This window comes from Triturus cristatus, chromosome 8 (assembly GCF_964204655.1).
Source record: "Triturus cristatus chromosome 8, aTriCri1.1, whole genome shotgun sequence".
In the NCBI taxonomy this organism is placed as follows: Eukaryota; Metazoa; Chordata; class Amphibia; order Caudata; family Salamandridae; genus Triturus; species Triturus cristatus.
Genome location: NC_140591.1, coordinates 253599733 through 253611937, shown reverse-complemented (window position 1 = coordinate 253611937; position 12205 = coordinate 253599733). Strand labels below are relative to the sequence as shown.

Genomic DNA, 12205 nt, shown 5'->3' with positions numbered 1-12205 from the left:
AATAAATAACAATCAACAGTGATTGTTAAGGAATTCGTATAAATTAGCATCACCTAGGTACTTCAAAAACTGATGCAATTACTTCTCAATGGGCAGTAGGATATAAAATAAATATATAGTGGTATAGTTATTGTGAACAACCTTGGGGCTTACTGGGTGCTCAGCAAGGTTTGAAAAATGAACTCTATTCACCATGAAAGCATGGCATATTGTGGTTTTGAGAGTCAAGTTAAAACACAGGCCGACATGTGCTATGTTACATTATAGACCTTAATAGTATCTTTAAATTGAAAAGCCCCTGACTGGAGTACAAAGCAATGACTTGGTCCAGAGTCTTGAAAAGACATTCTTAGGGAGGGGAGCATTTCATAAATAGGGCCTTCGGTTTTATGGTATTCATTTTTTTTAACATATCTGTCTGTATTTACCCATTATTTTTTTGAGGCCATCTTATTGGTATTTATTCTTATTTATTTAGTGTTATGAAAATTAATGTAGTCATAAAATGGTATATTTCTATATTTATTTAACTGATACACATGCACTCAAACTATGATGCCTGTCGCATTTTAGCAAATTAAGAAGCTAATATAACAAAATACTACACCCACAGATATGTACAAATATATGTTAACAAATGTCTATATTTAAGGAAATCTCATCCGGCTTTTTAACTTCCCTTGCTATCTATCTGCTCAGCGGTTGGCCTGGAATTCATGAAGGTCAGCATAGAGAGTCTCTCACAAAAGGACAACTTTTTGTATTTTTCCACTTTAAAAAAAAATACAGACAGTAAGAACATTGTTTTCCTTCTGTATTTATCTGTAAAAATAAGAAACAAAGGAAAACTGGGAGCAAATACGCCAGGCCTTGGCAAGACTGCACGTTTTAAGAAAAAGTTTTCAGCAAACATATGCAACAACTATTTAAAGAACGAAAGCAATGAAAAGTTAAAATATTGGTGTCTTGAGGTGGCATGCATGCTTTAAAAAGTAAGAAAAAATTAACCAAGATAAGAAAATATGTTAAACAATGATAAAATTATCAAATGAAAGCAAAATTCTGCAGTCATGCATCTGAAGTGAACTATTTTTAAGACTGATGAGCAAACATGCAAGAGTGAAACACCATCATTCACAGTGAAGACAGCCAAGGGCTGAAGTGAGCTGACAGCCCCGTGCTACTGGATGACGTTGGGGGAAGCAAAAATGAAATGCCATTTGTACAGACCAATTGGATGAAGAGGGCTGACAGAAAGCCCCTCAATGTTTATAAATGTATGTATTTTTACAATGATTTTTTTTTAACTTGAGGCGGCAAGACAGTTAACACTGTCTCTAGGTCCGACTTTAAAATATGAGACTGGCAAAATGTTTACGCAGATCTAGGCCAGACCTAACATTCTAGGTATAGCATCTGGCCCTTCCAGAGAGATAAAGGAGCATTAAACAAAACCCATTTGGACACAATTAGGGGATAATACGGAGGAGAGTGAATATTTATCTTTGGTGTAGCTTAGCTTTTTAAGGGCTTTACAAAAAAATTGAAGAAGCTGATATTTTTGTTAATTCTGCAGAGAGCCACAACAATGAGCAACTGTAAGCTGTTTAGGGGAGCAATGCACGTGGATGAAGTCTCTAAATTAAATAGAATAAATAAGATATGTCCGTTAGAAATCATAGACAAATAGTATGACTAAAATGTAGGGCCGGGCTCTTTTTTGCTGCAAAAAGTTATAAAGTTACATGCAGCACTATGAAACTGTGCTGGACGCAAGAACTGGATTATGCTGTCCAATAAGGCACACTGAAAGAACCCTTCACAAATCAATACCAACTGGCTAAATATGCTTGAAAAAAACTAAGAACTAATAATGGCCTCCATGCTTCTAACAGCCAGACAGTCTGAACTTAAGGAATCAACAAAAGGACTGGTTAGCGGGCTAGTTCTGGGACATAAGGGGGGATGCGTGGGAGTGGGGTGGTCATCGACACAATCAGATTATTAAAACATCAAGATAGCCAGAGGCAATGTTAGTACGATTTTCATTAAATAAAAGAATCCGTTTTGGATAATCAACTTTTTAATATGTTATCAAATATAAATGACATCAGGCACTAGCTCTAGAAAAATATAGTTGATGAAAAAATAAATAGAATGCTCAACTCATTTTGCATTTTTGGAACTTAGGTCAGAATTGTCCTTTGAATGTGCATGAAAATATTCACAAAAGAAAATAATTTGTGTTTTATGAACAATCTTTCGAAAACATGCTCAGAACAATGGATTTTAGGATTCAAATCATTAGCGGTTTAGTATAAATTCACTATATACAGGTAAAGCCATTGGCAACAATAAATACTTAAGATGCTAAATATTCTCTTGGAAATATAATAATTTAAGTTTCTGGCTACTGGTTTTTCAAAAATAAAGCGGCGCCACATTGAATCCACTGGTCCTGGTGGCCTCCACAGGGAACATCAATGTTTGTCACAACACTGTCCCTCTCGACACTTGTATATACTGGCAATGATATGCACTCCTCTGGGGAATAAGGGCCATTAGCATTCTGTTGGAAAACAAAGAGTTTATTATATGAATAAGTATGGTATGTAGCACCACAATCAATAAAGTGACAATGTAATTATGCAATTTTAACCAGCTTTAAATAATATTCACTGATTTGTTAGTAGAAAAGAATAAGTTACTTACCTTCGGTAACGATCTATCTGTAAGAGACATATATTAGTTATGGGTTCCTTACCTTAGAATTACCTCCAGGCGTCATACTGGATCCGGAGAATTTTTCTCCAGCAGTACCCCTGCACATCGGTAGGTTGCGTTGGTCGACTCCATGTTCGTCGTTGTCGTCGTGATTGCCGGAATGAAGTTGCGGTATCTACTTAGATGCCGCCCCTGCGCGCTGATATCAGATTTTACACAACATTCCACACCAGAAGCGCAGAGCCATGCAAGACACTGACCACTGGTGCATAAAACTAGGGCCTTGAAAGAGAGTCCCTTACTCTAGAAGTCAGTTCGCAGAACGGGGAGGATGGGTAGAGCGGTAAGGAATCCATAACTAATATATGTCTCTTACAGATATATCTTTACCGAAGGTAAGTAACTTGTTCATCTGAAAGAGACTATTAGTTATGGATTCCTTACCTTAGAATAGATACCCCAGCAATACCGACCCCAGAGGTGGGACTGCGAACCAAGTTCACACCAGGAAGTCCTGAAGAATGGAGCGGGCAAACTAGCCGTCTCTCCGGACTTGGCTGTGTAGGCGGTAATGTTTAATGAACGTGTGCAACGAAGCCCACGTGGCTGCCTGGAAGAGGTCATGAAGAGGGACTCCACGACCCAAAGCAGTACTGGCTGCGTTGCCCTGGTGGAATGGGCGCGCAACCCTACTGGAGGTTCCTTTATCGCCAAGGAATAACAAATTTTAATGCAAAGAACGACCCATCAAGAGATGGTTTGTTTTTGCACAGCCCGATCTTTCTTGGTGCCCAGATAGCCAACAAAGAGCTGATCATCCACCCAGAATTGTTTTGTGTGATCCAGATAAAATGAAAGCGCACGTTTTGGATACAGACGGTGGAGCCTCTCCTGCCCTTAAGAAGGATGCAGGAGCGGGAAGAAGGTAAGCAAAATGATGGTCTGTCCTCTGTGGAAAGAGGTAACCACTTTGGGAAGAAAAGAAGGTCTGGTGCAAAGGACAACCCTGTCCGGATGAACAGCCAGAAAAGGAGGTTTAGAAGAAAGAGCCTGAAGCTCACTCACCCTGCAAGCAGAGGTGATGGCAACCTAAAAGGCAGTTTTGACAGCCATTAGTCCGAGAGGACAATTATGTAGCAGATCGAAAGGAGCGCACATAAGGTAAGTCAGAACAAGGTTCAAGTCCCACTGGGCATTACGTAAGGAATAGGAGGAAACAGGTGAGTAATGTCCTTAAGGAAGCGATTTACAATAGGGGACTTGAAAAGAGAAGGCTGATCTGCCGGGCCAAAGAAAGAATGAATAGGATAACCTCTGAAAAAGGGGCAGAAAGGGGATCCACAGCCTTTGCTGTGCACCATGCCACAAATGTGTTCCATCTACAGGCGTATACCGTTTTGGTGGAGGGACGCCAGGCTGCCAAGATGACCTTACAGACTTCGGGAGGAAGTTCGAAAGCTGTCAACCATCGCCACTCAATCTCCACAAGGAGGTGGATACTGGACAGGTTCGGGTGAAGGACCGTTCCCTGCTGCTGCGATAGAAGATCCCCCCGAAAAGGCAGTCTGATCGGATGATCGATAGCCATGTTCAAGAGCTCGGGATACCAGTCTCTTGGTGCCCAGTCCGGAGCCACAAGAATTACTTGGGCCCGATGCCCTTGATCTTCTTCAGCACTCTGGGCAGAAGTGGCATAGGCAGAAAGGCGTATAGAAGACTGCAACTCCACTCGCAATGAAAAGCGTCACCTAGCGAGTGCCACATTGGAAATTCCAACGCACAGAACGGCTGACATTGCTCTCCCCACTGCTGAAAGAGACCTTGCACCACCTCTGAGTGAAGACGCCATTCATGATCCATCATGCAGTGGTGGCTGAGTTCATCCGCCATGGCGCTGAACCACCAGGGACATGTCCTGATGTTCCAGCCACTTCCAGAGACGAAGGGCCTCCTGACAGAGGATCCATGACCCCACCCCACCCTGTTTGTTGAAATACCACATGGCGGTGGTGTTGTCCGTGAACACCTGCACTACTCTTTCGATGACAGAAGGAAGGAATGCCTTCAGTGCCAGACGAATCGCCTGGAGCTCCAGAAGGTTGATGTGGAGCCCGGACTCCACCGGAGACTACAGCCTCTGAACTCCGCCTCCCCCATGTGGCCTTCCCATCCCAGAAGATATGCTTCTGTCACCACTGTGAACCCTGGTTGGGGAAGGGAGAGAAATCTGCTGTTGACCCAATCCTAGTTTGTTAGCCACCACTGCAATTGGTGTGCAGTGCCCTCCGAGATCTGGACACAATTGGAAAGATTCCCCTGATGCTGTGCCCACTGGAACTTCAGGTCCCACTGCAGAGCCCACATATGCCATTTGGCATGTGTAAATAGCAGGATGCAGGAGGCCATGAGGCCCAACATTCTCAGAGTAATTCTCACTGAAATCCATGACAGAGGTTGAAACATCAGTATCATAGTCTAAATATCATGGACTCACCGCTCGGGAGAACAGTCCCGAAACTGCACTGTGTTCAGAACTGCTCTGATGAAAGAGAGCGTCTGAGAGGGAGTCAGGTGTGACTCCAGCAGCCAGTCGTCGAGATAGGGGAAGACTGACACCCCTGATCCACACAGTTGAGCTGCAACCACCACCATCACCTTTGTGAACACCCAAGGGAAGCTGGTAAGACTAAAGGGGAGAATGGTTAGTTGAAAATGCTGGTGGCCTACCATAAACTGCAAGAAAAGTCGATGGCCAGGCAGGATAAGGATATAAAAATATGGGCAGGCAGGATAGGGATATGAAAATAAGCATACGGCAAGTCAAGCGCCAACATCCAGTTACTCTGGTCCAGGACAGACAGGACCTGAGCTAATTTGAGCATCTTGCATTTCTCCTTCTTGTTTTTTTAACAACAAATTTCTATTAGTTTTTGTAGGTACAAAAAGGGCAGAGCCCGACAAGTACAATGCATATATTAAAAAAGACATAGCGTACCTGATTTTAGGTCTCAATAACAACTTGGCCTTTAGAACACCAGACCTGGTAATTAACAAACTACACCGTACCCTGCTGACTGTTCGTAACTGCAAAAGCTTAAGGTGTGTCAAATAAAAGCATTTAAAATGATCTATCACTGATATACGACTGTATCACTTGTGTCTCTTGAGGAATTATGGGAGGTCTGAATGTGGCAGGGTGGGCAAGGTAATGCCTCAATATGTCGTCCAGCGGGACCAAATCTTCCTATGCTTCTGTGGGCATCCCCGTGCTTGAAAAACAACAATTCCGGCACCCATGTATCTATCTAGGGCCTTTTTCCACTCCCCTAACCCAGGTGGGGAAGACGCTTTCCAATTCTGGGCTATGTCCCTTTTGGCCGAAGTGAGGCCCAGGAACAGGAGGTGCTGTTTACAGCGATTTCCTCCAATCTCTTCTGTGCTGTGTAGGAGCAGCAGTCTGGGAATGGTCCAGGCCAGAAACTGGCCCAGGCAGAACACCACCCTCCTCCAGAATGGTTGTATCACCTCACAGCTCCATACCGTATGGAGAAATGAACCCTCCTCTTTTGTACTGCGGAGGCACTGGAGGGACTAAATAACTCCCATCTTCCACAACCGGGATCTAGTATAATATTTACGGTGGAGATATTTAAATTGTATGAGGTGGAATCTCGAGGAGACCGCCGCATGTCGGGGGCTAGCTAGGGCCTTGTTCCAGTCACGATCGGTCAAGGTCGACATATCGACTTCCCAGGCAGCTCTGGTCTTATGTAATGATTTGCGTGTATGAGTGGTTAATGTCTAGTATATTTGCTTCATTTTGTGTGCCCCATTAGTAACCAGCCTTCTAGCGGGCGGAATTCTGAATGGGACTCAAAATGTCGGATATGGGGATTAAGAGCATGTCGCAGCTGTAGATAGCGGTGGAACTGGGATTTATGTAGGTGAAACTCTGTTTGTAGTTGCTGAAAGGGTTTAAGGGTGCAGCCCTGCATAATGTCGCCTAAGGTGGATATTCCAATAAGGTCCCATTTGCGGAAGCTCACTAAGGCCGAGACGGAACATAAGTAGGTGCCCTGCCAAAGAGGGGTTGTTTGTGTCAATTTCCCCATCCAACCCATGGTCCTCACTGTGCATCTCCATAACTGTATAAAAGTTTTGCTGGCCGATGGGAGAGCATCTAGTTTCACTGACTGTACAGGAGTTTCTGCAGTGGGGTGTCCTTCACTGCCAACCTCTCTGCTGCATATGCAGGGTCTGACTGAGAACCGTACCACCACTCATTAATGACTAGGAGGGGGGATGCGGAATAGTATGCATAAATATCTGCTGCCTCAATATGTCGACTGTGTGCAAGTGTGCAGTGCCACATGGATCGCGCCACCCTGCCATAGAAACCCATTCAAAATTGCATTTAATTGTGTAAACCAAGAGTAGGGGACGTTATATGGGAAATTCTGCAGCCGATATAATAAACAGAGTAGAGACACCATTTTAAAAATAGCTGAACGCCCGTATAGTGATAGGGGCAACTGGGACCATACTGTCGTTTTGCTACGAACCACAGGGATCAAAGGAATGATGTTATGTGTCCACAAAGTCTTAGGACACGACGATATATATACTCCCAGGTATTTAAACCCATCTGTAGCATAGGATAATTGCACGGCCCAGGTCTGGCGTTTCTGGTCTCCGCACACTTGGAAGAGCGTATATTTGGAGGGGTTAGTTCCCAACCCAATAGTTTCTCCGAATACTCGGAGGATCTGGAGGATATAGGGTCCAGAGGCCCATGGATCTGTCAAAAAGAATAGGGTGTCGTCTGCGTAGAGTGCAATTCTGTCAGAGTATTCTTGTGACCACTCGAACCCTCTAATCAGCGGATCCTGTCGAACCCATACCACCAGGGGCTTTATGGGAAGGGCAAAGAGCAGTGTAGATAGGGGGCAGCGCTGTCGTGCGCCACCGATAGATGAAGAAGGGGAAGGACGGGTATGCCAGCCGCCCGAACTGAGGCCGAGAGGTCCACGTATAGCAACGTCCAACTTAGGGAGTCAAACGCCTTATTAATGTCGGCTAACAGAATGGCCGCCGGCCGGCCAAGCTCCTAGGCCCTGACAATGACCTTGTGAACTCATCCGATGTTGTGCCTGGTGGATCGCTGTGGCATGAAGCCAGTCTGGTCAGGGTAAATGAGATCTTGAATGCATGCTCGAAGACGGTCTGCGAGGACTTTGCCGAGAAGTTTGGTCTCGAAATTGAGCAGTGAAATAGGGCGATATGAGGTTGGGTCTTCCAGGGGGGGGGCGGACAGGTTTAAGAAATATTACTATTTCAGCATGCCGCCAGTCAGTAGGCAACATGCGTGGCTCGCAAGCATCTTGAAGTGCCGTCAAGAAATGGGGCACCAACGTTTTCAAGTGTGCCGCAGAAAGTTGCTTCTAAATCCGATGGGACCTGGTGCTTTGCCCTAGTGGGTGCTAATCAATGCTGCTCTTAGCTCGTCTAGTGTTATGGGGGCACCTAATAGGTCCCTTACTTGGTCAGAAAGTTTGCGGGGGAATATCAGACAGACATTCGTCAATGAGGTCTTCCGAAATCAGCTCTTACTTTTGGTACAGCGAGGCATAAAATTTTGCGAAGACCTGTACTACTGACTCAGGCGAGGTGCTTAAAACTCCATTTGCGTCTTGCAGTATCAGCACGGGGATAGGGGCTTCGAGGTCAAGTATTTGGGCTAGTTGTTTACGCTTTCCCCCGGTACGGAAGCTTATATCAATCCCACTAATCAAGGACTTAAGGGCCTCCCACAGGACAATTCTGGACGGGGCTGTGTCTGAATTAATCAAGAAGTAGTCAGAGATGGCCTGTTGAAGGACATCTTGATAGTTAGGGTCCCTGAGGTGCCAGGGGGACATATGCCAAAGGTAGGGGGCTGGTTGGGTTTTCAGGCGAAGCTTAAGCTGAACCGGCGAATGATCCGAGAGTTCCTGGGGGAGGATGGATGCATATGACACCCTGTAAATATAACTGTGAGGGAGGAATATGTAATCAAGTTGTGACAATGTATCATGTACTGCCGATGTAAACGTCAACCTGCTCGCTGTGCGATGAAAAGCCCGCCATGTGTCTGACCACCCAAGTGTAGTGGCCAGGGAGTTCAATTTGGATTTGTTTGTGCGGGGGCCTTGCTTCCTGCCCCGCCAGCAATCTTGGGGCATCATCACATCATACCAGTCCCCCCCTAGGATCGTCAATCCCTCCAACAGCTTCCCCCACAACTGCCTAACTTTATCCGAGAATGTTTGTCCCATAGGAGGTGGGACGTATATACTCCCTATGGTTAACGGCTCCCCGGCCACTCAACCTGTAATAATGGTATACCTCCCCCCGGGATCTAACCAATGTTTAGAAATACAATATACACACGGCGGTGTATGAGGACCGCCGTACCTGTGGAGCCACGAGGAAACCCAGAATGGTATACCGTAGTGTAGCCAAAGAACAAGTTACTTACCTTCGGTAACGATATATCTGTAAGAAACATTAGTAAGTTATAGATTCCTTACCTTAGAATTACCCCCAGGCGTTAGACTGGATCCGTAAAGTTTTTTGTTTTTTTCATCATCAGTACCTCTGCGCATCGGAAGGTGGTGTCAGTCCGCTACGCGTCCGTCGTTGACATGATGGTCGCTGGGATGACGTTGCGGCAGCTACTTAGACGCCGCCCTTGCACGCTGACTTCAGTTCTGTACATGACTTTCCACGCCAGAAACGCAGAGCCATGCAAGGCACTGACCACTGGTGCTCAAAACTAGGGCCCTGAAAGGATGTCCTTATCCCTGGAAGTTAGTTTGCAGAACTGGGAGAATGGGTGGGGGGTAAGTAATCTGTAACTAACTAATGTTTCTTACAGATATATCATTACCGAAGGTAAGAAACTTGTTCATCTGAAAGAAACACGTTAGTTATAGATTCCTTACCTTAGAATAGATAGCCCAGGAATATAAACCCCGGTGGTGGGTCTGTGAACCAAGATCACACTAGAAAGTCCTGGAGAACAGAACGGCCAAAGAAGCCGTCTCTCCGGACTTGATTGTCAAGGCAGTAGTGTTTGGTAAAGGTGTGCAACGAAGCCCACGTAGCTACCTCACAAATGTCATTCAGAGGAACTCCTCATCGCAAAGCAGTAGTCGCTGCTGTCGCCCTGGTGGAATGAGCATACAGCCCCACTGGAGGCTCCTTCTTTGCCAGAGAATAACAGGCTTTGATACATAGGACGACCCATCGGGAGATAGTCCACTTGTGTACGGCCCGACCTTTCTTGGCGCGCACATACCCAATACCCGGAACTGTTTGGTCCGATCCAAATAAAAGGAAAGCGCATGTTTTGGGTCCAGACGATGGAGCCTCTCTTCCTCTTTCGAATGCGGAGGCGGAAAGAAGGTGGGCAACGTGATGGTCTGCCCGATGCGAAAGGCCGTGACAACCTTGGGCAGGAAGGATGGACGAGGTCTGAGGACTACTTTGTCCGGATGCACAGAGAGAAAAGGAGGCTTCGAAGAAAGCACCTGGAGCTCACTCACTCGTCTGGCCGAAGTGATGGCCACCAGGAACGCAGTTTTGAGAGTCAAGAGCTCAAAGGACAGTTGTGAAGCGGCTCAAAGGGAGTGCACATTAAATACGTTAAAACCAGGTTCAAGTCCCACTGAGGCATAATGAAAGGAATAGGAGGAAAGAGATGAGTTATGCCTTTCAAGAAGTACAAGTTACTTACCTTCAGTAACGATGTATCTGGTAGAGACGATTCTAGCCGCAGATTCCTTAACGTAGAATTATCCCCAGGCGTGAGACTGGATCCGAAAAATTTTGCCACACCATCCCTGCACGCCGGGGTGGTACCACGCGACCCCGCCCTGACGTCGTCTGCGGGACGTGACGTCAGCGAGGTCACATAAGTCCCACCCCGGTGCGCTGACGTCAGATTTCTTCAGAGAACTTTTCCGTGTCACAATGCGGAGCCATCAGAAACAAAACTGTAAGAGTATGGGAACAGTGTATAAAAAACCAGTGAAACAAAAGGGAATAAGTGAATGGTGAGGAACGGCACCATTAGGGACAGTACCAAGCACTGCAGTACTGAAATTTATAGAAAGGAAGGAGCAAAGGCACCGCTCCTAGAAGCAACCCCGTAAGGCAAAGGCGACATCTCTCCTGGAGATAGAAAACATGTGAAGGATGTCAGGGCAGACGACAGAAAGGCAGCAACCACAATCTACAACAGGGAAGGGCGACAAGTCCAGAACGGATGAGGAGCGACAAATCACCCCAAGACAACACCAGCAAGGAGTGTCATATCCTCTGTAAAAAGCTAAGGACTGAGGCACAGCCAAAAGACCCCAACTCAAAGGGGTTCAGAGGAGTCAGAAAACACCAAGCAATGAAAGAAGAGAGGGAGAAAAGTATGAGTAGGCCCCACACTGGAAGAACCAGGGTGCAGGGATGCAACAGGACATATGAACTTACCATCCAACCACCAGAAAAGAAGGAGTGGAACAAATAAGAGAACGAAGCATCCCGCCAGGGAGGAAGAGAAAGGAAGAACCCATAGAAAAGACATGCCACCCGAGTAAGGCGAGTGCAGAAGACCAAGCTGAGGGGTCCTCGCAGAACGGGGACAAAGGGCGGGTCGTGAAGGAATCTTCGGCTAGAATCGTCTCTACCAGATACATCGTTACCGAAGTTTGTAACCGTAACTTGTACATCTGATAGAGACTACTAGCCGCAGATTCCTTAACGTAGAATAGATACCCTAGCCATACCCAGAGGGGAGGAGGGTCTGCAAGAGACCCTCACCAGCTTGGAACAACACAGGGCCCCAACAGGGGATGTGTCATGGGGACAGGAAGGACAGCCCAGCCCCCTCCATGCAGAAGTAAGCAAGAACAAGGAGAAGGGAAGGACAGGATACCACAAGCCAACCCGAGGAGCCAGGGCCGTCCGCCAGAAAGCCCAGAGGGAGAGACAGCACCCAGCGAGTACCAAAGGAAGAAAAGAGCCCCCCTCAAAACCAAGGAGAAGAGGAGGAATGGAGGCAGAGCCCGCCCCAGGAGAACACACACAGCAAAGGACAGCTGAACGGGTGCCCGTCCCGAGGCAAGGGAACAAGGCAGGAACGGTTCCACAGCCGATAAGGGCAGACGTGAGAAGGAAGACACAGACGCGCAAAGCCCCAGCAAAGCAAGGGACAGGAGCACACGCTGACACGCCGAGGCCCTCGGAGGTGGACCAGAACTACCAGGCGTGCGCAGCAGACAGCCCGCAAATACTATGAAGCAGCGTGCCCAGAACAAGCCCAGCGCAAGACGAAGACAGAGGCAAGGGAACCCCAGAACAGGCCCTAGAGAAGGAACGTCCCAGTAGCACCACCCGGCCCACGAAGAGAAGTGGGACCGGCCAGAAGATAAAGAGACGCATGTAG

The 12205-nt window shown here is 46.7% G+C and overlaps 1 protein-coding gene across 1 annotated transcript in view; it reads right to left on the bottom strand.

Annotated features, from left to right (window-relative positions):
• Positions 1 to 797: 797 nt before the first annotated feature.
• Positions 798 to 12205, bottom strand: part of DYNC2H1 (dynein cytoplasmic 2 heavy chain 1) — a 1714832-nt gene continuing 1703424 nt past the window's right edge. The window contains exon 90 of the mRNA XM_085621461.1: positions 798 to 2569. Within this exon, the coding sequence (XP_085477587.1) occupies positions 2411 to 2569 (159 nt within the window). The 3' untranslated portion in view covers positions 798 to 2410. The remainder of the gene's footprint in view (positions 2570 to 12205) is intronic.